This window comes from Tiliqua scincoides, chromosome 1 (assembly GCF_035046505.1).
Source record: "Tiliqua scincoides isolate rTilSci1 chromosome 1, rTilSci1.hap2, whole genome shotgun sequence".
NCBI lineage: Eukaryota > Metazoa > Chordata > Lepidosauria > Squamata > Scincidae > Tiliqua > Tiliqua scincoides.
Genome location: NC_089821.1, coordinates 120,012,627 through 120,036,757, shown reverse-complemented (window position 1 = coordinate 120,036,757; position 24,131 = coordinate 120,012,627). Strand labels below are relative to the sequence as shown.

The window sequence follows — 24,131 nt, the reverse complement described above, 5'->3', positions numbered from 1 at the left end:
AGATCCGAGATGCCCCACTGGGCAAGCTGGGGCTTTACCCAGCTAAGGGGCAAGTGTACCCCTTACCCCAAGTAGACCTCCAGCCTGTTTCTTACCTGTGCTGAATAGGCCATGCAGCCCCATTGCACCAGTGCAGGTTAGGATTGGGCTGCCCATTTTGTACAAGCATAATTGCAAATAGTTACAAGAGAGCTGCATACATATATCAATCCATTTTTGCCAATGTAAGAAATGGTAAAAAATTGAAACGGAATCTATAAATTTTCTAATAAACAAAATGGTGTAATTTTGACATATGAGTTCAATCTTGAGGACACGGCAATCTGTTTGGATAAAAACTTTAACTCAACATTGGAATTATTGAATTCTTATCACACATTGTATGGCATGTTAATTGTGGACAAAATGAGTCTCAGGCAATAAGCATCTTCCTGAAAATATTAGCATTACAAATATAATCAGAACTGGTTTCTGAAAGATAAGTTTCCTCGAAATGTCCAGTCTCTGTATTGAAAATTGTCCTGGGGTAAGTAGGGGAAAAAAAACATAATTCTTCCAGTTTTTTTTCCTAGTATATTCATTTTCACATGGTTTTCTTCTGCAGCACCTCTGAAAATAATTGATTTTTGGAACATTGTATTACTGTTAGTCTTTCGAGACTGAAGGTTGTCAACACATATTGAAAACTTGTAGTCTATGTCCAGAGTTCAAAAAATTGTTCAACTAGTCCCATGCGATGGAATAGTTGGGCCCTCTTGTCTCCACAGGGATTGGTTATGAGTTTCTCTGTGGAAACTAAAATCCACAGATGCTCAAGTCCCTTGAGACAGTGGCAGGAAAGGGAGAAATGACTAGTTGACAAAGTACCTCCTGGCTTAGGTTTAGAGCAGTGGTTCTCACACTTCTTGCACCAGGACCTACTTTTTAGAAACAGAATCTGTCAGGACCCTCCAGAAGTGATGTCATGAAAGGAAGTGACATCATCGAGCCAGAAAATTTTTAACAATTCTGGGATGCAATCCTACCCACACATACCCAGGAGTAAGCCCCATATGAAAGCATATGCAGAGTAGCTTATTAAAAGTATAGTTCTGTAATATTTCCCCAAATGCAGTCACATACCATGGGAACATCAAGTCTAATAAAATAAAAATAAAATACTGAAATGAATGGGGACCCACCTGAAATTAGTTTGCAACCCACCAAGCGGGTCCCAACCCACAGTTTGAGAGCATAGAGTACAGCATTCTCAGTGGTGCTGCTTCTCTTTCCCGGTGTTGTATGCTGGTCAGCAGCCTCAGCCTGATCTGGTCGTGCAAGCCAGGTGCAGTCGATTGCTTTGTCCGCTGTCATCCTCCAGCTTGTTGGGCAGGGATGGATTTGTGACAGCCCAGGCAGTGAGTGGGGCTAGCTAGCTTGTAACCCTGGAATTGAGCAACCATGGTGGCTTGATCCGCCGAAAAGGAAAGTGCAACAGGAAGAGGCTTGTGCTGGGTGGTAGGTTGAAAGTGACATTTATTAAAACTGCTTTGGGAAGCACTGCTTTAAAATCTAATATCAACTTTTGCTTGAGAGTTCACATATTCATTCATTAGATATTCATATTCATTCATTAGATATTCATATTCATATTCATTCATTAGATATTCATATTCATTCATTAGATATTCATATTCATTCATTAGATATGAATTTTGCTTTTTAGATATGCAGGTTTGCTTTTTGAAACTTTCTGGAATTTTTGTTCTGAATGTTTTCTATCTGCAGTTGTTTGAATCTGTGGATTCAGGGGTCTCGTGGATATTGTGAGAATTTGTGATTCTCGCATTGTAACTCTTTTAAAAGTTTAATAACTTCTGAAACTGATATAAGTTTCATTGGTATTTTTCAACATGACGTGGTGAGTACTGGAGTCTACAAAGTTTCTTATAGTGTGTTCAAGGTCTTGAATGTCCAGCTCCTCCAAGGAGCTCAGAGCAGTGTACATGGTTCCTTCCCTACTTTTGTCCTCACAATAACTCCGTGAGGTAGCTGAGGTTGAGAGAACATGACTGATCCAAGGTCACTGAGGAAGCTTCATGACTAAGTGGGGATTTGAATATGGACCTTCCAGATCTAAGTCCAGCTCCCAAATCATACATCATTGGTTCCCAAACCTATCTGGGTTACGATGGGTACCTGCTACTTCTTCCCAGCTCAGCTAGGTGCTGCCATCTTAGATCTCGCGAAATCAAAGTTGGGGGAGCCCAAATTTCATGAGATCCAAGATGGTTGTGCCCAATGTTGTGAGATTTCACAAGATGTCTCAACCAGGAGAGCAAATAGGAGGGGTCAGGGATATCCCTCAGCTCCCTTGTGAGTGTGCTGCAATGCCCACTTTGGAAACCTCTGTACTACATCATCCTGGCTCTCATTCTTTGGATCCCATAGTTTCAGTGTAATAAGCAGTTGGATAAATTTCTTGTGATTCAAATCTGAAGAAATCAGTATAATGATTCATTCCTGAGTTGGAGAAAATAAAAGCCTCTTCATCCATATTATAAAAGCTAAGAACATAAATTTTACTGCAGTTTTCCTGGAATGCAAACCTTGCTTTACTTATTCTTGCAGTTATTAAAGCTGGGCATATTACTTCTATTAACTTGTCTCCAGAAGGGTTTTAGTCACTTTTGCAAGTGCTGAACAGTAATATTATGATGGAATAAGTCTTCAAAGCTTTTTCATATGAAGTTCATTGATTATTTTGAGTATGTCCTATAACATAGGTTCAAATACAACATTTAAATTGATCCCATATTGACCTACTTGAACTTAGTAAAATCAGGTATATAAAGCCAAATTGCTGGTGGGGATACCAGGTTGAATAGCACAACAACTACAGTATATTGAACTAAAACATGCTGGATTGATAGCAGAAATAAAGATGTTAGAGTTAAGAGAGATATTGATTTCAGTGAATAGATTTAAACATCATCACGTAATAGCCTTTCTGGACACTGAGAAGGTGTTTCACTGCCTTTAGTGGGATTGGCTATCTGTGATCTACACTAAACCAACAGTACAGGTAATGGCAAATGGGAAATCATTCTTGTATTTTAGTTAAAGCGGGGCGCGCATCAGTGTCTCCCCTATACTGTTTTTGTTAACTTTAGAAACGTTTGCTAACGCAACAAGAATTAGTCAACAAATTGAAGGGATTGCTATGAAATCATATAAATTATCATACCACTTGACTGCAGGCCCCTTAATCTATTGTCTTCAATCACAGCCTTGTGACCATTCCCCATGTCAGAATTGGGGTCAGAATATTGAGAGTGCGTTCCTTGTTGTCATGGTTCTAAGATCAGTCAGAAGAAATACTTATGGATGAGTTTAAATCTAAGGAGAGAAATTAAAATTTCATAGATATGTATGATTCCATGAACAGACATCCCAGTTGGATGTCTAGAGATTTGACTGGCATCTGAGGTTAGCAAAATGGCAAAATATAATTTTAAGTGGATATCTGAAATTGAAAAAGAGTTTCATCATTGGAAGCTTTTGAAACACTTTTGGACTAACTAGATAACCTTTATAAGGATGAATATCTTTCCTTCATGGTGATCTTGAAAACTTCGTAAGGAATCACAACAGTATTAGAATAGAAAATAGTACTGTTCTGTCTTTGTTGCAGCCAGCAGACTAATATCTGAAACTTAAAAATACATGAGTTTCTTTTTTTAAGTATTACTGTACTAATTCTGTATAATTGGTGTTACGTAGATCAAATCACATTAATAGAACAGAGATTTGGGGGGGGCTATAACTATTTTGATTTAATGTAGTATCAGAAGAAGCAGGATTATGCTATTGTTCTGCAATCACAATCTGTAGAGGAAATGGAAAAAAATGAGTTATGTCCTGGTTTATGCCTCATGTCGTTGTGGTTTAAAGAATAGTTCTCAGATGGAGCCTTACCTCTGTGGCATTTAGAGCTGTAAAAGAAAACAAAATATGTAGGTCATTCCTCATCTATTAGGGTTCCGTTCTGGAATCCCTAGCGGATAAAAAAAATTCGATAAAAAGTGGAAAAATAGATATAAAGACCAAGTTCAGGTTTCTTGCCCCCCTATTGCTCCTAATGGAATAAGGTCTTGCCTCAACATCCACAAGGGTTCGATTCTGGAACTCCCCGCTAATACAATAAAATGTGTTAAATAAAAGCAGTTTAAAAAAATAAAAAAGTGTGTCCCTTTGCAATTGTGATTTAGAAACAACTTTACTTCTGTTGTAGAAGGCAGTCAGCAATTAGAAATGCAAAGGATCCCCAGCCTTTGCTTGGCTCAGCTGAAGAATGGAATGATTACGTGCATGACTGTCTCTCTATAACAGTAAGCAAAGCAGTTTTTAAAACTGTGATTTTAAAGGGATGCATTTCTCCTCTTCTCCAGGGATCAGGACATTCCTTCTCATTTGCAGTGACCATTCATGTTGAGTCAAATCTGTGTACAACAAGGTTGGACCTATATGTGTAAAATTTCAGATTGGGAATGGCAGAATCAAGTTATCGGGAATACAAGAATTAGGTTATCACTGTTGAAGAAATAATTTTAAAATTGGGAGGAAAAAGAAGCTTTCCTCACTCTCCAATATCAATTCAGATACTCTGGTCAGGCATTGCTCATCAGATATGTCAATTGTAGAGACAGTCAGCTTTTTAGATAATCAGTCCTGGATAAGATAAGGATTTAACTAGCAGGATTTATACTTTGTAATTACTGGTTTGACATCCAACTGGAAAACAGCAAATATCTCAACATTTGCAGAATAGGTAATATAAGTTACATTACATTTACATTAGTCAAAGTAACATATTATGTTTGCTTTGTACTAGAGCCACAAATACTGTGACATTGAACTTGTACTACATTTTTCATAATAAAGATACTCTGTTATGTGTTCATGTATTTTTCTCTTATTACATGGATTGTATAATTTTTTCAATTTCCTAATAAATACTATGAATTAATGTGTATAGTTGCTCTTGCTTGGTGAGAGAGGTTTTGTTGGTATGCTTGATCAAATATTTGTATATCTTTCTCACAGATATTGAAGCACAGATTCGGGAAATTCAAGGCAAAAAAGCTGCCCTTGATGAAGCTCAGGGTGTAGGCCTTGATTCTACAGGATACTATGATCAAGAGATCTATGGCGGAAGTGATAGCAGGTTTGCTGGATATGTAACTTCAATTGCAGCAACAGAACTAGAGGATGTAAGTACAACATTTTAGTGAACTACTATCAAATTAAAATGTGTATTGTGGGAACTGTATCATATGCAGCCTCAGGTATTCCTGAAAATTGCTTACTCTAATAAGTATAACATTGCAAAAGGTTGAGTGGAAATTTTTTGTTCACTAGCAGCGTGCTTGTCAGTGCGTTGGACTGTTATTTCCTTTCCCCATAGGAATGAACGGTTTTACTACTAGGAATAGTAAAGGTACTACAATCACTGATAGGGGGGATTCTTTACTGTCCTGCCTTTTGGTTTTGGGGTCACTAGTACCTGTTGTCAGGATTAGATTTTGTTCCCTCGTTGGCAGATATCCCTGTTGGCAATACAGGTATGTGCCACTGAATGATGGGGATACGTTCTTTTATCCCTGTTATGCAGTTATGTCATTAAGTGAACATTCAGCCCAATCTAGTGCCTTTGTGTAAACAGAAACTCCCTGCCAGACACTTGCTGGCTGCACATACTACTGGAGACCAATGGCCTCTTCTTTGCATTAAGAGCCTCTTTGTTGTGTGAGCAGACACTCTGCTTATATGCGGTCTGTCGTTAAGTGGAAGGTTGTTAATTGACGCACACTTGTATTAGAATTTCATGGCTAGAAGTTGGCTGGAATCAGTGATTTATTTGGCAGAAACAGAGACAGCACTGGAATGATGTAGTCCCTAAAGGAGAGATGACAGGCTTACCAGAGCTATATGATGAAGGAGCCAATTCCAAAGTTTGCTTAGGAGTTCGTTGCTTGAAGTAGTTATAACCTGCTTCATCAGACATCCTGAAATCCTGAATTCTTGCTTATTCTATACCCTTTCAAAGCTGCTGTGGTTTGTAACTGAAGACTGCAGGATTTATGTCACCAGTAACTACAATTTAATCTTTAGTCCTAGAGTCTTGAGAGCCACTGTATGACAAGTGTAGTAATTGACTAGTCAATATTTATTAATGCTCTTATTTTGTGCTAGGATGATGACGACTACTCTTCTACAAGCTTACTTGGCCAGAAGAAACCTGGATACCATGCACCAGTGGCATTGCTTAATGACATACCACAGTCAACTGAACAGGTGAATTCTTCAGTGTATGTTAGTACAATGGAATGTTATGGCTTTTCTTTCTGCATCTGGGGGAGACATCAGAGGCACAATATTCTTTGAATGGTGTGCTGGGGTGATAAACCTATGGCATATAGAATTGTTAGACAGGATATTAAACTTGTGTATGCATGTGCATCTTAAAGCAGAATTTGTGTAACAGAATTCATTAGGTAGTCACTATTTGACTGCATTGTTGAAGTGCAGTTTTAACATTTACTATGTATTCACAAGTGTAATAGCAGCTTTTAATGACTTAACGAGAAGCCAGCTGTGAACTTTACTAGTAACAAGTGTGAAGTGCCTGCTCTCAAAGAGCAACAAAAATGCCAGAAAAAAGCTGACTTTCTTGGTAAATAGAATATGTTTCATTAGGTGTTCCTTTGGGTGGTGATCGTTTTTGTCTTTCTTGTTTTTAAATGTAAATGTGCTATACTGTACATTTATAAGTAGAATGTAACATTTGAAAATCACTAATTGTGCTGCGATTTGGAGCAAAGAGAACTATTTACATGGAGCATTCACTTTTGTGAATTTTCCTGAGACTTCATGTCTGTGCTGCAGACCTGAACAGCTTTAACCCCTTTCCGCCCAGCCCTCAGGCATACACATTTAGTCCCTGTTGCATATATGCAATATTAGACAGAAATGTCTTAAATTACTTCAAGTAGATTAAATATTCTGGGGATTTCCAGTCCCTCAAGGAAACCGTCCTAATTGAACCACTGTTTGGTTTTAGATAACAAAGATAACTAGATAACAAAGTATTTTATTTCTGGTTTTTAGTATGATCCATTTGCTGAACATCGTCCACAAAAGATTGCTGATCGGGAGGATGAATACAAAAATCGCAGGCGGATGATGATAATTTCTCCTGAGCGTCTTGATCCTTTTGCAGATGGTAACTTATTTTCACTTTTCACTGGATCTTACCAGTTTTGCTCCCTTAAATTATCTTTAGCCCTTTGATTTTTGTTGGCATGCTTATAAATTCAGGAATTTAGTTTTTTATAGTTTGTTTTTAAAATGTTGGATGAAATAGTAGATTACCATTTTGTTCATCTTTTGTAATACAAATTTTCTTTCCAGGTAGAAGGACAAGAAAATAATGAGCCATTGCCATAGAAACACAAAGGGTTAAAGGTTTCTCTTTTCTTTTTGCTTTGGGTTATATATATATATACTATACTTTGAGCAACTTGTATATTTAGTGCTCAAGAATCTTCCAGCTTACTGGAAGCTTTCAGTCCAAATTTAGCTACTTTAAAGAACTACTGCTTTTAAAAGCTAACTGGCAAATGAGAGCAGTTGATTCTCAAATTCTGATTATTTAGGAAATTTAGCTAAGTGAAATATACGTAGCATTAAGAGGCTTTGATAGTCTTAATAGTGCAAGTCTGTTCTGATGATTTTAGAATATAGGCTAGAGCAAGGGGCAGTAGTGGGCCTGGTGGAAGTTTTCCTCAGGTGAGTCAGCCTGACAAGTAACCTTAGGGCACCTGTTGGTTAAAACTATAGTTGGTTGCAGGTTTTTGTAAATTAGCATTTCAGCCTGCATGGATTAAGAAGGATATGGATTTTACTTGCTTAACTGTCATTGATATAAACATGTATTGTCAGAATTCTCAGGCCCATACTAACTGTCCTTAATTTCTTTTCTACAGCAGTACTGCTATATGCCAGTCCTGTCTGCATTCTTAAGGGTGCAGTTCAACACATCCTGTGTAGATAATGGTGAAAAAGTATCCCAAAGGAAAGTCCTATCAAAGCTAGTGTCAGAATGACACTGCCAATTGGGCAATGATCTTCAGCATAGAAAATGTATTAAGAATTTTATTTTGTCCTAATTAGTAATGCTATACTACCTGTATAGCCAATCAGCACATTAAGAATTGTGCTTCCTTGATAAGTTTGTTACTATAAAGCTGGGCTTCTGTAAAATATTTAAAGTTAGAATAAAGTCAAGATACAGATAGTATATTTTATGATGTGGAAAAGCCTTTGCCTGTGAGTATCCTTATGATGGTAAATATAGTTTACTGCAATCAGCTCACAATTGTAATTGTACCTTCAGAAGCAGTGGGGGGAGAAATTGGGTGCTCTTAAAATGAAGCCCTTTAACATGCCACCACAAAATTAAGAATCTGGGAACAGTTGTCCAGATTCATCAAACATAAAGCTGGTCTTTATTATAAAACAATATGAGTCGTTATCTAGGATTACAGTAGTTCAGAGTCATAACATAGGCTTTATCAGCTTGAACAAGGTAATGTGTTGATTATAAATATCTTTCCAAAGTGTTACTAATGGTAAAGAGATAATTTTCTAGGCTTCTATTCTGCTGCTTGAAGTCAGAACTGCTGATGGAGACAAAGGCACGAAAGTGTACGTATTCCGGATTAGCAACCCAGGAACCCATCACTTCTGAAGACTCTTAACTGTGCTGTCATTTTATCATTCTTATCTCCTTTAAAAATATTTGTGTTAAACTGTTGTAGTTATGTTTGTGTTCAAACAGGTTAAATTGATCAGCAAAGTGAATAAACGTAAGATACATGTAATTTTTTTTTTAATTCAGTCAAAACATTAAAATTAATTCATTTTGGCTTAATATAATATTAGAGCAGGGCAGTTTTAAAAGCCAGCTTTTCTGTATCTCCTGTACTTATTATGCTTCTGTCCTGTTGCTGTTCTCTTCTGCAGGAGGGAAGACACCTGATCCTAAAATGAATGCCAGAACATATATGGATGTAATGCGTGAACAACATTTAACAAAAGAAGAGGTTGGTTAAAATCTTACTAACTTAATGTCATTGGCTGTTCTCTGAGTAGGATATGGATCCCAGTGCAATTCATGGAATAGATGTTAATATCTGTGTTCCAATAACTTGAATTTAGTTCATTATTTTACCATCTAGGCAACAACTTAAAAAGCATTCTTAGCAGGAAAGCACCTCATTTACAATACTGATATAGTCATGGGTTGAATTACATGTAATGTTTCCAGTCCTCTAAAACATGTTTGCAATAATCTTGCAAGGTCTTAATTGTACTAGGTGCACTAATTTGATAAAATAGTATTACTGTTTAGTAAATACTCTGCAGAATTTTAAATACAGTAGCAGATAATAAAATTGAAATGCACCATTAGCTAAGAATAGCTAACTGATTTTTAACAGATAACACACTCAATAGCTACTACATGTGTGTATTGAGCCATTATTTATGCTTTTTCCTTTGCATAAAATGTAAGTTTAAAAAAATAAACAAAAATGTAGTTTAAAACTGTATACAGTTGTTCGAAAGGTTTTGAAACACGATCCAGGTGTAGATATTTCCTCAGTTGTTAGTATTACAGAATGCATTGATTTGATTGTTTCTCCATAACAGAGGGAAATTAGGCAGCAGCTAGCAGAAAAGGCTAAAGCTGGCGAACTTAAAGTCGTGAATGGTGCTGCATCCCAGCCACCATCAAAACGCAAACGGCGTTGGGATCAGACAGCTGACCAGACTCCTGGTGCCACACCAAAGAAATTATCCAGCTGGGATCAAGCTGAGGTAAAACACTGTGGGTATTTGTTTGTGTAGCCATTGTGTCATGAGGCTTCCATTCTGTTCTCACAAGTTTTGCCTTTGCACTATTGCTTATTGTATGGCGTTCTTTTAATTTCATCTGCTGAATAGCATTAATTTCTTTACTGTGCTATGTAGGTTCCTACCAAATATTTTGCTTGTGTATGGCTAATTCTCCCAGTCATTTGTCATCAGTTTTTTTGGCCTTCAAAGACATAGCTGTGAATTCAGAAAGGTCCACTCGGGAACTCTTCCTTCCATTATACAGTAAAAATGAAGACAAAACTCTGTACACTGATCTATGTGTAGCCGATAGTGGAAGCTGTGTGTAAGGTTTCAGATCATAGCAATTTACTTGCAAGTAAATCTTATTTAATGCTTTTAGGATGAGATTATCACAGGGTATTCTCCCAGTTTTTCCGCAGACTAGACTTTGTCAGTCAGTGTAATATTTCATCCTTCTGGTGGGAGTATGAAACCAGTTGTGGTTCTGTTTGCTCTACCGCAATAGGGACTTTCTGCACTGTTAACGCTTAGGAATGGGAGTTGTCTGATATTCCTCATCAAATGTTGCTTTGGGGAAGTATGAAGTTCCCGTAACAGTCCATATTGAATCAGTTGCCGACCAGTTACAAGTGCTGTCTTAGCACCTCTCAGGTGCTTTTATTGTGTTATGAATATTGGCATATACCATCAAGGCATAAGTCATCAAAGCAATATCTACCAATGCTTGATCTGCATGTGAAAAATGCAGGAAAGGAAAATCTGATTTTTGTCTTGTGCAGACCCCTGGACATACTCCATCTCTGCGATGGGATGAAACCCCTGGTCGTGCAAAAGGTAGTGAGACACCTGGAGCAACACCTGGATCTAAAATATGGGATCCAACTCCCAGTCATACACCAGCAGGAGCTGCAACACCTGGACGTGATACACCTGGTCATGCAACACCGGGCCATGGAGGAGCAACTTCCAGTGCACGGAAAAATCGTTGGGATGAGACTCCCAAAACAGAAAGAGGTATCTTTTTTTCCCCTAATGGCATCAAGGGTGTTCCAGTAGTACAGATATATGCCGCATAACTTTTGGTCAATGAATGGACCACATGTACAATGGTAGCCGCTATGAGGTATTCAAAATGCCAGTAGCTCTGAGGCGTTTGTCAAACCACTTAAACAATAGTCACTTTCCAAACTGTGGATTAGAAAAATCGGACATTGGCTAAAGCAACTTCTGTGTTACTTTCTGTGGATAACACCTGGCTGGTGCTGAGGTGTTGCTTTGAAAATAATGGGTTAATGCTCTAGAACAGTGGTTCTCAAACTGTGGGTCAGGACCCACTTGGTGGGTTGCGACCCAATTGCTGGTGGGTTGCGAGAAGCTGGCGGCAGCCATCTTGGAAGTTGGCAAAAGACCTAGGCGACGCTATTTTGGAAGTGGGCAAAGCCTGGGCATCGCCATTTTAAACTTCCCAGCATTGAGACGTGACTAAGAGCGGCTTGCACATGGAGCTGCTGCCTTCCAGCTGGAACTCCCTCTGCACTTGGACCTCCCTCTGCACTTGGAGGCTTCCCTCAGGGGGAATGATTGCGGAGTGCAGGCTTGGATTGCAGGCAAAGAAGGACCGGGAGAGACGTGGACGAGCCAGCCAGGCTTCTCCCCACCAACCTTTGTCAGCTTGGCTGTCTTGATGGGATGGGCTGCCTCAGGGTTGCAAGACAGAGCAGCTCGCCCCCCCCCCCCGCAGCTGTACTGGACTGGAGAGTGTAGGCGGAAACCTGAACATAGGGCTTGGGTGAGTAGAGGCAGATCCGCGTGATCTCCCCTCTTGTGAGCCTACTTTGAAAGCAGCATTGCCTCCACCGCCACCCCACTGCTGTTCTCGTCCTCTGCATCACAACCTCTCTCCCTCTCTGAAATCACCTGGAAGCCACAATCCTTTCCTGCCCTGGCTAGCACATCCTCTCTTTATATCTTTGCTGGGGTAAGGGGGGATCCCTGGTTGCCTGGCTGCCAAAAGAGCACCCAGGAGGTGAGAGAGGAGGGAGGGCAAGCCTGGCATGTGGGGGGGGGAGCACCCAGGGAGAGTGCTGCTCCCCCAGCCGCTTCTCTGATGTGCACCCTTCCCCTCTTCTTACTTCTCTCTTAGGCTGCAATTCTGTCTACTCTTACCTGGGAGTAAGCCCCATTGCCAATAATGGGAGTCAATTCTCAGTAGACATGCTTAGGCTTGGGGGAGATGAGGGGAAGCATCCCTGCTTATCTTCCTTCTGAGGGGGATACTACTGTTTTTATTTCCTTTATTTACAAAAGCTCAAGTACTTCTTGTATTGAGGTGCATGAGTAGGGTGCACTTGTTTCTGGCTAGTGCTGAGCACAGTACCAATAGCCACATCAATGTTTGTTAGTTTCAAGCACAATACAAGAAGTAGCTTGAGATTTTGTAAATAAAGACAGAAATAAAAACAGTAGTAAATAAATACACAAATATTTGCCTTCCAGGGCAGGGAGACTTAGAAGAAGCTTCTGAGCTGGAATACTGTCTCTTGTCATGTACAGTTTGAGTTTCTAGGCAGGAACTTCCTGCCTGATGACATCACTTCTGGCTCTGACATCACAGTGATGTCACTTCCTGTTTGATGGTGTCATTTCTGGCTATGACATCACTTCCAGGTTGTTGACATCACTTCCGGTGGGCCCCACACAGATTTTGATTCTCAGAAGTGGGTCCTGGGCTAAAAAGGGTGAGAACCACTGCTCTAGAATGTTCATCTTACAAACAAACCTGTTAGTTTGCGCTTGATAACACTATGTTGATGTAGCCCAATAATGTTTACTTCTTAATTCATATGAAAAATGTTAAACTAAAATATATTGCATGTTTAAGGCAGCTTGAATTTATTTCCTTTGTCATATAGACCATTTGTACAAATGAAATTTCAGAAATGTTTATGGGTCTTGGGGGCAAGATGATCTGTTGTCTTGTGGGCATGGGGGGGGTCCATTGAGTAAATCTGTTTAAAGGCCGACACAAAAAGTAATCATTTGAATTGTGAACCTTGAATTTCAAGTTAATATAGAGGATTTGCAGTGATAGAAAAGCCATGGATAAGGAGTATAGCTTTACTTATTTCCTATGTCAATAACAGTAGTTGATGGCATTTAAACAGTGGAGCAGAGGCAGGCATGAGCTATACAGATAAAATCCTGTTTATCTTTGGATTTTACATCCGCAGATCTGGCTCAGTATGGGTCCCCTTGACCCATGTTGAGCCAAACCTGGCCCCACCTGAACCGTCTGAAGCCCGGGCCTTCCAATGCCTGATAAGGCTTTAAGCGTTTTTTGCCTTTTCAGCCCTTCTGAAGCAGATGCATGTCATTCATGGGCAGACGCGTGCGACCTCTGCAGGCTTCAGAAAGCCTTCCAGAGGCAATTGGAGCACAGCTCTGGTTGCCTTTGGAGAGTTTAAAGGGGCCCAAAATCACAGTTTTCAGTATCCACGAGGGGGTCTGAGAACAGATCCCTCATGGATACCAAGGCCTCACCTGTATTACCATTTTTGATAGCAGCAGAAAGCGTACTTCTTCAAAATACATTGTCTCTGAGTGTTGAACCTAATTTGAAAGGTCTGGGTTTTGCTTTATAGATACTCCTGGCCATGGCAGTGGTTGGGCTGAAACTCCTCGAACTGATCGTGGTGGCGATTCCATTGGTGAGACACCAACTCCTGGAGCAAGTAAAAGGAAATCACGTTGGGATGAAACACCTGCAAGCCAGATGGGTGGGAGCACTCCAGTTTTAACACCTGGAAAAACACCAATTGGTACACCAGCTATGAACATGGCAACCCCTACACCAGGTATGTTTAACAGCCTATCTTTGTTTTATTTGTTGTGATGTATCTACTGGTACATATGTATGCATTTATGGTTAGGATCGCATCATGTATCTGTTGAATTACCATGTGTTCTTGTCGTTACATGTGCAAGGCATCATTTTATTTATCATTATGCAATCATATTTGCTGAGACACAAGAGTAAATAAGAAGTCATGTTTTTATGAACTTTTTCATTATTGAACTTGCACACAAGACCACTCAAAAGTCCCACAACTAGGTCCACTAGTTTAAATAACTGAATTTTGAAAGTTGATTGTATATGAAAGTGATGTTTGTATCCTGGTTTGAGCTGGTATTTAGAATGGAGTAGGGGGCTTCTTTCATCTTCTCACAATCCTATTGATTTTTATGTAGGTCACATAATGAGTATGACTCCTGAACAACTTCAGGCATGGCGATGGGAGAGAGAAATAGATGAGAGAAATAGGCCGCTTTCTGATGAAGAGTTGGATGCCATGTTTCCTGAGGGATATAGGGTAAGTCATTAACCAGACTCTTTATATGTAGCATGAACAATCCTGTACAACAGCGTTTTCTCTAACTCAGTGGTTCTCAAACTATTGGTCCGAAACCCACCAGTGGGTTGTGACCCAATTTGTGATGTTTCATGAAGGATTAAAAGAGCTGCTACTTGGAACTGCTGCCCAGTCACTGTTATAGCCATGCACCTTGGCGTTTATAATCAGGCAGCAGTCTCTAGGGTCTCTAAAAGGTTTGAGAACGACTGCTGTCCACTTCTGTAGCTGTTCAGGATCCACACAGTATCATTACCTCCAACATTACTTAGTAAGGAAAAAAGTAGAAAGGAGCTCCCAACAGTTTTCTGGAAGCAGATTAGCCCAAGCAAAATGCAATTTTTGACTTGCATTATACTTCTGAGCTGGCTGGAAGTAGAGCAAGTAGTAGAAATTGCTCTCCTACTGTCACATTTGCCAGTAGCAGAGCAAACACCCAGGAGGCCATCTCTGCTGACAACAATTTTTTGAGTGTGTCTTCAGGGGGTTCTGGCGGGGGGGTGGCGGCGGCGGCAATGATGACATGATACCAGCTGGCTCAGAAACAGTACGTCATGAACAGTTAACTTCAGCAAAATGGTTTTTCAAGCAAGTCCTATAGAAGTTGGATTGCTCTGACTAACAGGAGCATGCTACAAGGTACCACTTCTGAGGCAAGAGGTGCTGGGGACTGAATGGCAGTTGTGGGTGGCTTGTCAGTTGCCATCCCTGGTTTTTCTGGAAAATCAACTCAAACCTGGATAGCACGCAGTTATGGTTGACATCTGTTCTGTAATTCACTTTCTCCAATAGGTTCTCCCTCCTCCAGCTGGTTATGTTCCTATTCGTACTCCAGCTCGTAAACTTACAGCTACTCCCACGCCACTTGCTGGTATGACTGGATTCCACATGCAAACTGAAGATAGAACCATGAAGAGTGTTAATGACCAGCCCTCAGGAAATCTGCCTTTCCTAAAACCAGATGATATACAGTATTTTGATAAACTACTGGTAAGAGATCTTGTTTTAATTGTGTTGTCTTACACTGTGTAGGAATTGCTGGACTTTTGTGTTAACCAATATATATACTTATAACCAACTGCAGGTTGATGTTGATGAATCAACACTTAGTCCAGAGGAACAGAAAGAGAGAAAAATAATGAAATTGCTTTTGAAGATTAAGAATGGCACCCCTCCAATGAGAAAGGTAAAATAGACCACCCCTGTAACTATGGCTATCCTTTCTACCTACAATTTTTTTGTCTTATTTAGTTTGCCGTAGATCTCCCCTTCTGCTGTCTATTTTTTTACTTGGATGCAAAGGTGCACCTGCTAAAGCAGAAAACTGCCACAAGTGCAGAATTCTCCACCCTTATTCTTAACTGTCCAGCAGTTTTTACGTTAGGGAGGAGAAGGGAATGGGAAAAGAGAGGACGGTTGCAGGGGGGGAGGAGATAGGAAAGCCCCATTGCACATGTAATGTTCCCCATCTTGTATGTTGTGAACTAAGCCTTTTATAAATTCATTTTACAATAAACTTTTCTCCCTACTTGGGTCACCCTTCAGTGGCCCATGGCTCTGGGAGTAATCTTTGATCCAGTCACTAGAGGGCAGGTTATTGTTAAGGAAAGCATGACCAGAGGGACTGTGCACCTCCCTCAACTTGAGTCTTTTCCCTTCCAAGGTCTGAGCTCAACATGAGGATCCTGCTAGGTTTGTTTTATTCCTAGTTTTCAGACTGGTCTTAAAGAATTAGGATTACAGAAGGAAAGGGCAATCTTGTAGCCAGTGGAGCTCTACTGCTTGGGAAAATTAGTCCTACTTAATTCTGCATCCCAACTCCCAGAGACTCCTCCTGCCTAGAAGGGTGCTGTTAAATGTTGTAAAATATTAAATGTTATAGGAATTCTTCTTCAGTAACTTGCTGTGCTTACAATGGGTGGAATAGGCTATGTTTAATATTCACGGCCATGAATTTCTGCTTCCCTAGGCTGCTTTACGACAGATAACTGATAAAGCTCGTGAATTTGGAGCAGGCCCACTGTTCAATCAGATTTTACCCTTGTTGATGTCACCAACACTTGAAGACCAAGAACGTCATTTGCTTGTCAAAGTTATTGATAGAATTCTATACAAATTGGATGACTTGGTCCGACCGTATGTGCATAAGGTTTGTTTCACTGAATTGTAGTTCTCTCATGTTACGAATGTACAGTAAAATTATCACACAGTTTGTTTGCTCTTTACTAGATCTTCACAGAATAGGTATCTTTTGGTTTCAAGTAATTGATTCTTGGGCTGCAATGTTTTGTAGAGTAATAGTTGGAAATATTTGTGTTTATATACTGTGCACAATTGAATTTAAAAGAACACTGTCATTTTAAATAAGCAGTGTTCAGACCTCTTTCTGACAAATGGGGTGGTCTCCGAAAAGACAATGTAGTTCTAAATTATTGACTAAGGGCTTTAAGTCTGAGCTGTAATAACTGTAGTGTTAATAGGAACTACTGTGCCTGCTTCCAACATTAGTATTGCCCTATCAGTGCTGTGCATCAGATAACTGAATGAAGAGAAAACTGGAAATTATGGTATGGCTAATTATAAAGAACTAAAGAAGATCTCTCAAATTAGAAACCATGAAACCTATTCGCAAGTTAAGGGCTATTGAAATCACCATTTTATATCTGTTAACTTTGCTAATCCTCTTTCAGATTCTTGTGGTTATTGAGCCACTGCTAATTGATGAAGACTACTATGCCAGAGTGGAAGGCAGAGAAATAATTTCCAACTTGGCTAAGGTAATTGATTGTGGCTTTTAAAATAGTATTTCAAATATTGTATACTATTTGTATACTATTTTCCAGCAAAAGTAGTTCGCAAAGTGGTTTACATAGCAAAAATAAATAGGTTCCCCGTCCCGAAAAGACTTACAATCTAGCATGTTAATAGAAGAGATTGAAAACCTGACTTAAAGGCAGATGTCAGTTGTATTTATTAAGTCATTTGCAATTGAAACTAGTTTGCATGTATGTGCATTAAATTTGGTCTATTCCAAGAGTGTTCTTGCAATCACTATGGCCTGAGAAAGATGATAAAAACATGAAGCAGCCAAAAGTGCAGACATGTAAAGAATACCTTTTAAAAATCACTTTGTGCTAACAGTGAATGGCCAGTACAAACTGACTGTTAGCAAGCCTTTTGAAGGTTATTAGTCCTGAAATGAATAATGCTTTCTACCATTGAGAAGTCACAAGAAGACCCAATATACATTTTTAAAACAGATTGTGTATAATCTGCAGTGACAAACGTTTGGCTCCTTTTGTCTTTCAGGCAGCTGGTCTGGCAACAATGATCTCTACCATGCGACCTGATATTGATAATATGGATGAATATGTTCGTAACACAACAGCTCGAGCTTTTGCTGTTGTTGCCTCTGCTCTGGGCATTCCATCTCTGTTGCCATTCTTGAAAGCCGTATGTAAAAGCAAGAAGTCCTGGCAAGCTAGACACACTGGTATCAAGATTGTCCAGCAAATTGCTATTCTGATGGGCTGTGCAATCTTGCCTCATCTCAGGAGTTTAGTTGAAATTATTGAGCATGGTATGTGTTTTATGTAAAATAACTTACAATAGCATTGAAGTTCTTTTGTGGGAAGCTATATTTATTTACATGGAATATTGAATGAGTCATCTTGAATGAATGCAGATCAGTGTTTAATTCAGAAGTTCAAGAACACTGATTCAATTTCTCTGAGAAATAGGCATGGCCTGTCACTAGCTTCTTTTCCCAGTTTCTGGAGCAAGCAGCACTAGATATCACATTTGGCTTTTGCATAAAGCAAAATGTGGTGGAGAGAACTTGAAATAGTCACAGCACGCTTGTTAGTTCTTCTGCTAACTTTCCATTGTGTTGGTCAATAATGCAGCTTTCTAGAAAACAGAGTGAAGTGATCCCCCAGTGTTAAATTCGAGTATAAATAAATCTTTATGGAAGTTCACTAGTATTAGGAGCATATTTTAAAATTCCAAACCTGAGGATGCTCTTCATGATCTGTAATTCCAGAAATATTTTCACATCTGTATTGAAAACATGCCTAGCAATCAAGGAGAAGGGAGCATGATAACTTAATTGAAGAATGTATTTTGTTGTGCCTTGACCTCTGTTTGTTCATCTCTGTTTGGGTTCTAAATTATCGGATAAGTAATGTGTTTCTTTTGCAGGGTTGGTGGATGAACAGCAGAAAGTGCGTACCATCAGTGCGTTAGCTATTGCTGCTTTGGCTGAGGCAGCAACTCCTTATGGTATAGAATCATTTGATTCTGTTCTGAAGCCCCTGTGGAAGGGTATTCGTCAACACAGAGGAAAGGTAAGTTTGAGTTCTCACTATCTGCCTGGTTTTAAGAGCAAATGTTTGGCTATTCGTCATGTTAATTGTTAATTGCAAATTTTTGTATCAATAGGGTCTGGCTGCCTTTTTGAAAGCTATTGGGTACCTTATTCCACTTATGGATGCTGAGTATGCCAACTACTATACCAGAGAAGTAATGTTAATCCTTATCAGAGAGTTCCAGTCTCCTGATGAAGAAATGAAAAAGATTGTGTTGAAGGTATGTGAGAAAATATTATTCTACCTTGTGTTGTAACTGCAAGATGTTTGTTGCTGCTTTAAGGGTTATGTGAAGACTATAGTCCAGTAAATAAAGGGCTGTCAGTTATAAGTGGTGAGGAAGAGATAGTTGGAAGTCTACCCCCATGCCCAAGAGCTTAGGGTTGTGTATCCTACAAACTTACACTGATGGCAGGAGAATTTGTTTGTCAGCGGGTAATGATTCCTCCTTTTCTTTGTAGCCCCTGCAAAAAAGCAGATACAGGCATCTCCTTGTATCTGTGGGGGGATGCATTCCAGGGCCCCCCTGCAGATATGGAAACCATGGATATGGGAGAACACTATTTCCACAGGTCCCTGCACTCATTAATTTCATTTTGATTCTTAGGACTAACACCAAGATTGACCATGTCTTGTTTTTACTAGTCTCTGTAAGCATGAAGCTTATAGACACATGCAGGCAGAAAGACTGCATGCTGGAGGGGACAACTGGAGAGCTTCTGCTTCCTTTTAATGTTCTCTGATCATCTCCCCAAGCGTGCAGGCTTCCTGCTTGTTTGTCTATAAGCATCATGCTTATAATGACTAGTAAAAGCAAGTCACAGTCAACCTTGGCGCTGGTGCTAAGAATCAAAACAAAGTTATTGGATGCAAGCAGTGTCCACCCCCCCCCCGCCCCAATCAGTGGGTAAGTAAAAAACCATGGATACCAGATTCACAGATTTGGGGGCAGCATCCATTTGTGGAAGAGATTTTAAGATACAACCTGTAAAGTTAGCATATGTATAACATTTTGTCCTGAGTGCTTAAAGAGCTTGAATATCAGTTCTGAAAAGTGGACCAATAGAATTCTCATTGTACAGAATTTGAGCAAGTTGAGATATAGAAATGCTTGCTTGCAGAAGACTGCCTAGTGAGTCTGTGGTTGAGCTTGGGCTTTGAGTCACATGTTTTAGCTTGTGATCTTAGGTCGCTTTTAACATGAATATATGCTAATTGATATTGGTTTTTGTCCTTTTTGAAATGGGCACAAAACGTAATTTGTAGCATAATTTCTTCTGAAAAAATACAAGATTTACACTGGCTATTTGTCTTTTTCCAGGTAGTCAAGCAGTGTTGTGGCACAGATGGTGTTGAAGCAAACTACATTAAAACAGAGATTCTGCCTCCGTTTTTCAAGCACTTCTGGCAACATAGAATGGCATTGGACAGAAGAAATTACAGACAGGTACTGCAGGCCTTTACTTAGAAAAGATTGTATGTGGATTTGTATAAGCAGATGGGATGAAGAAGTACTTTGGAAAGATGAATTGTATTGTACAACTTGGGCACAGATTTTTGGGAGGGTCATAGAAGACTGCTGAAGCAAGGGGGAAGATTGTTGAAAATTGCCACTTCCTCTTGTACAAAGGGCACTTAAACGAAAGAACTTCTCAGAATACGTGTCAGTCATTTATATACCTCAGTTGTGGATTGTATCCAAAGGTTTTGCTCTTCTAGAGGAAAGAATCCTTTGGGTTCAACCCATTGTTTTAAGAATACTGAATGTAGGTAGGTTACTGGAAAGCGTTTGAAGCTTCAACATGTTTTCAGTCGTGCTGATTGATAGAAAAGTGACGGTCCTTATTCAGTTATGGTTCAGATCTTGCTCTTGATCTCTAGTCACTATTAGAAAGCATGACTTAATAGGATGGTACCATGACTGTAAATAAAATATTTACATGAAAAATCATTGGAACTTACACTGGGTGCCATTTAAAGCACATTTGAGCTTGATAATTGTCCCTAAGAACAGCCATTCCTTGTTCAAGCTATTTGGAATAGTTTTATGCCACAAGGTAAAGCTGCAAAATTGTTAACTGTATCCACTTCCAAGTTCAGATTTTGTCATACAAAATGTAGCTTTAATCTATTCACATAGCCATTCAAAACAGAATAAATGAACACTTTGGTCTTTTGAATGTTTCAGAATGAGCTATATGAATCATTCCATGCTGGAGGCGTTGTTCTCTGAAGTTTCTAGGGATAGCATCCTGACTAGCATTTCTGCTGTTAGACATCCTCTGTGAATAGGAGGAGTTTCCCACTTGTAAAAGGGGTCCTTGGGTGACCAGAAAAGGTCCTTCTATTTACAGAGGGAGCTTCCAAAGGCAGAAGTGCTAACCGTTGGTAGGTATGCTGCCAAACAGAATCTCTAACACATGTTTGGAAGCAGAATATTGATGAGTAAGAATTGTGTTTGTTTTCTTGAGACTGGGGTTTTAAAACTGATTATCGCTGAAAAATATTCTGTATGTATATTTCAGTTGGTTGACACAACTGTGGAACTTGCAAACAAAGTTGGGGCAGCAGAAATTATTTCCAGGATTGTGGATGATCTGAAAGATGAAGCTGAGCAGTACCGAAAAATGGTTATGGAGACTATTGAGAAGATCATGGGGAATCTGGGGGCAGCTGACATTGACCATAAACTGGAAGAGCAACTTATTGATGGCATCCTGTATGCCTTCCAGGAGCAGACCACAGAGGTAAATTAATATGCTCAGTTTCTGCTTTGATCTAAAAGTTTAGAATAAGAACCACTTAAACGTACTAGATAGGGAAAGTCCAAATTTCAGATCTGCCATATAGTTCATGTGTTCAGAAAAAGTAGAAATTAAATACTTGATGGATGCTCAAAACCAGCCCAGTGACACAAACATTCTAAGTAGTTATTTGGCCCAGTATGTAACTCCTTCCTTCTATGGGAGAACTAGGAGCCATAGTAGTTAAGTCCAAGCATTCACTCCTTCCCAGCTCAAACAGATGATCAGCAGCACCAGTCCTGCAGATGCCAGGAAAAACCACCCAGTCTCAATCCATTTATCCCTTTCCTCCTCCTGCATTTTAGGGTAGCAAAAGCTATTGGGTTGGGCCTGCCCTTGCCAATACTGAAGTTCCTATCTTATAAACAATGATTTGCCAATTACTTCCAACTTCAGTGTCCCTGCTAAGCATCTGTCAGTGGGGAATGTACTGGTTTGTGTCAGTCTTGGGACTGGAACCAGTCTTATAGAATTTTCTCATTCTTATTGTTTTGCTAATAAGATGCAGAAGTTCAGAACTAGTTATTCCGAGCTCTATCGCCAGTCTAATTATCAGAGTCAAAGACAGGCTAGGATTTGTCCTTGGCAAAATTTGGCACTAGGAACAAATAGTTAAAACAGTGTATGTAAAATGTTGGTGATTTAAAGCAATTTTAAAACTTGTTTGGAAACAGGACTCTGTGATGTTGAATGGCTTTGGAACTGTGGTCAACGCTCTTGGCAAGCGAGTTAAACCATACTTGCCCCAGATCTGTGGTACCGTTTTGTGGCGGTTGAACAACAAATCTGCCAAAGTACGACAGCAAGCTGCGGACCTGATATCTCGTACTGCAGTTGTCATGAAGACTTGTCAAGAGGTAAGTATTGCCATATCTTTTCTTACATATTGGAATGAGTATACAGACATTATCTAATAAACTTTTTTGGTTTCAGGAAAAATTGATGGGACACTTGGGTGTGGTATTGTATGAATACCTGGGTGAAGAATATCCTGAAGTGTTGGGCAGTATTCTAGGAGCACTTAAAGCTATTGTGAATGTAATAGGTAAGTATGTTAACATGTTCAAGAAATTTAGTTTTTAGTTTAAAAAAACAGAATTTTAGGTTAAAAGATATCTCTTTCCATATTGAATAGGTATGCACAAAATGACACCACCAATTAAAGATCTGCTGCCAAGACTCACACCTATCTTGAAGAACAGGCATGAAAAAGTGCAGGAGAATTGTATTGATCTTGTTGGTCGTATTGCAGACAGGTAAGGCATCTTTTATAAACAGCAGAGTTAGCAAAATTCTAGGTGATGCAGTTCTTGATTTTTTAAAAAGATTGTTTTGCTGATGCACATTCCATACTTGCAATATGCAAATTGAAAGATGTACAGCCTAATCCTAGTTTACTTGAAAGTCTCATTGAGTCAGTAGGGCTTACTCTTTAGAATCTGGATTGGACTTGAAAGTATTTTTATATGTTTGCATTATCATTGCCACATAGACTTCATTCATCTTACATTAATAGCTTGAGATAATAGGTCTGAGTCTTTTCATTAAAATGTTTCAACTTTATTAAAGAAAAACCTTTTCTTTTCTTGTCCTAGGGGAGCAGAATATGTTTCCGCAAGGGAGTGGATGAGAATCTGCTTTGAATTGCTAGAGTTGTTAAAAGCTCATAAGAAAGCTATTCGAAGAGCAACTGTAAACACGTTTGGCTACATTGCAAAAGCTATTGGGTATGTGTATATTTCCTGTATTGGAGGTATCTGGGCTTTCTTTTCAAAAGTTTACACCTCATCAAGTCCGATAATTTTGAGCTATTAAAACCACTGCCTGGATAGAGACGCTCTATATAGATAAGACTTTACTAAGAGATTCTGGCTTTCTAGTCACAAAACGGTCTCATTTGCCAGAGGCATTAAATTCTAAAGCAAAGTCAGTAATGCATTTCCTGGGATATTTCCAGTGATTGGCTTGAAAATCTTCAGTTATTGTCATAGATAACAGCTTTGGCTTTACTTCAGCATTTTCATCTCTGCTTTGCTGTAATGGTAACTTAGTGTTATGTTTTGTCATATTTCAGACCCCATGATGTGCTGGCAACACTGCTAAATAATTTGAAAGTACAAGAAAGACAAAACAGAGTATGTACTACAGTAGCAATAGCAATTGTAGCTGAAACCTGCTCACCTTTCACAGTACTACCTGCACTCATGAATGAATACAGAGTTCCAGAACTGAATGTCCAGAACGGTGTACTGAAATCTCTTTCCTTCCTCTTTGAATATATTGGAGAAATGGGAAAAGACTACATTTATGCAGTAACCCCATTGCTTGAAGATGCTTTAATGGACAGGTGAGTAACTTCGCATTTATAGTAAATTTTGCTACACTTTTCTTTTCTTTTGTTCATAACGGCACACCTCTTTTGCTAGTGTCCTCAGTAAGAGAAACTATTTAAATGGCTAAAACTTTAATGTGGAAAACAGTCAATACAGGTAGTGCCCTATTTATGAACATCCAACTTAAGAATAGCCATGTTGCATTTTCGCACCCCTCCAAAGCATTGTAATCCAGCAGTTTGCATTGCTTTCTTTCCCCCTCTCTGCCCCTTAAGG

General features: G+C 39.3%; 1 protein-coding gene across 4 annotated transcripts in view; it reads left to right on the top strand.

Moving 5' to 3' along the window:
• Nucleotides 1–24,131, top strand: part of SF3B1 (splicing factor 3b subunit 1) — a 30,223-nt gene that overhangs the window by 2,754 nt on the left and 3,338 nt on the right. Inside the window, exons 2-23 of one of the 4 annotated variants that reach the window (XM_066616214.1) lie at nt 5,086–5,252; nt 6,235–6,336; nt 7,150–7,264; nt 9,067–9,146; nt 9,754–9,921; nt 10,722–10,956; nt 13,584–13,796; nt 14,191–14,312; nt 15,144–15,341; nt 15,436–15,537; nt 16,321–16,500; nt 17,042–17,128; nt 17,661–17,931; nt 18,552–18,697; nt 18,792–18,938; nt 20,040–20,165; nt 21,244–21,465; nt 22,197–22,379; nt 22,456–22,567; nt 22,658–22,778; nt 23,118–23,249; nt 23,597–23,869. In XM_066616214.1, the coding sequence (XP_066472311.1) occupies nt 5,086–5,252; nt 6,235–6,336; nt 7,150–7,264; nt 9,067–9,146; nt 9,754–9,921; nt 10,722–10,956; nt 13,584–13,796; nt 14,191–14,312; nt 15,144–15,341; nt 15,436–15,537; nt 16,321–16,500; nt 17,042–17,128; nt 17,661–17,931; nt 18,552–18,697; nt 18,792–18,938; nt 20,040–20,165; nt 21,244–21,465; nt 22,197–22,379; nt 22,456–22,567; nt 22,658–22,778; nt 23,118–23,249; nt 23,597–23,869 (3,502 nt within the window). Of the gene's footprint in view, nt 1–5,085; nt 5,253–6,234; nt 6,337–7,149; nt 7,265–7,346; nt 9,147–9,753; nt 9,922–10,721; nt 10,957–13,583; nt 13,797–14,190; nt 14,313–15,143; nt 15,342–15,435; nt 15,538–16,320; nt 16,501–17,041; nt 17,129–17,660; nt 17,932–18,551; nt 18,698–18,791; nt 18,939–20,039; nt 20,166–21,243; nt 21,466–22,196; nt 22,380–22,455; nt 22,568–22,657; nt 22,779–23,117; nt 23,250–23,596; nt 23,870–24,131 lie in introns of those variants that run through there. The other 3 variants (XM_066616302.1, XR_010793833.1, XM_066616435.1) reach the window with 3 other exon arrangements.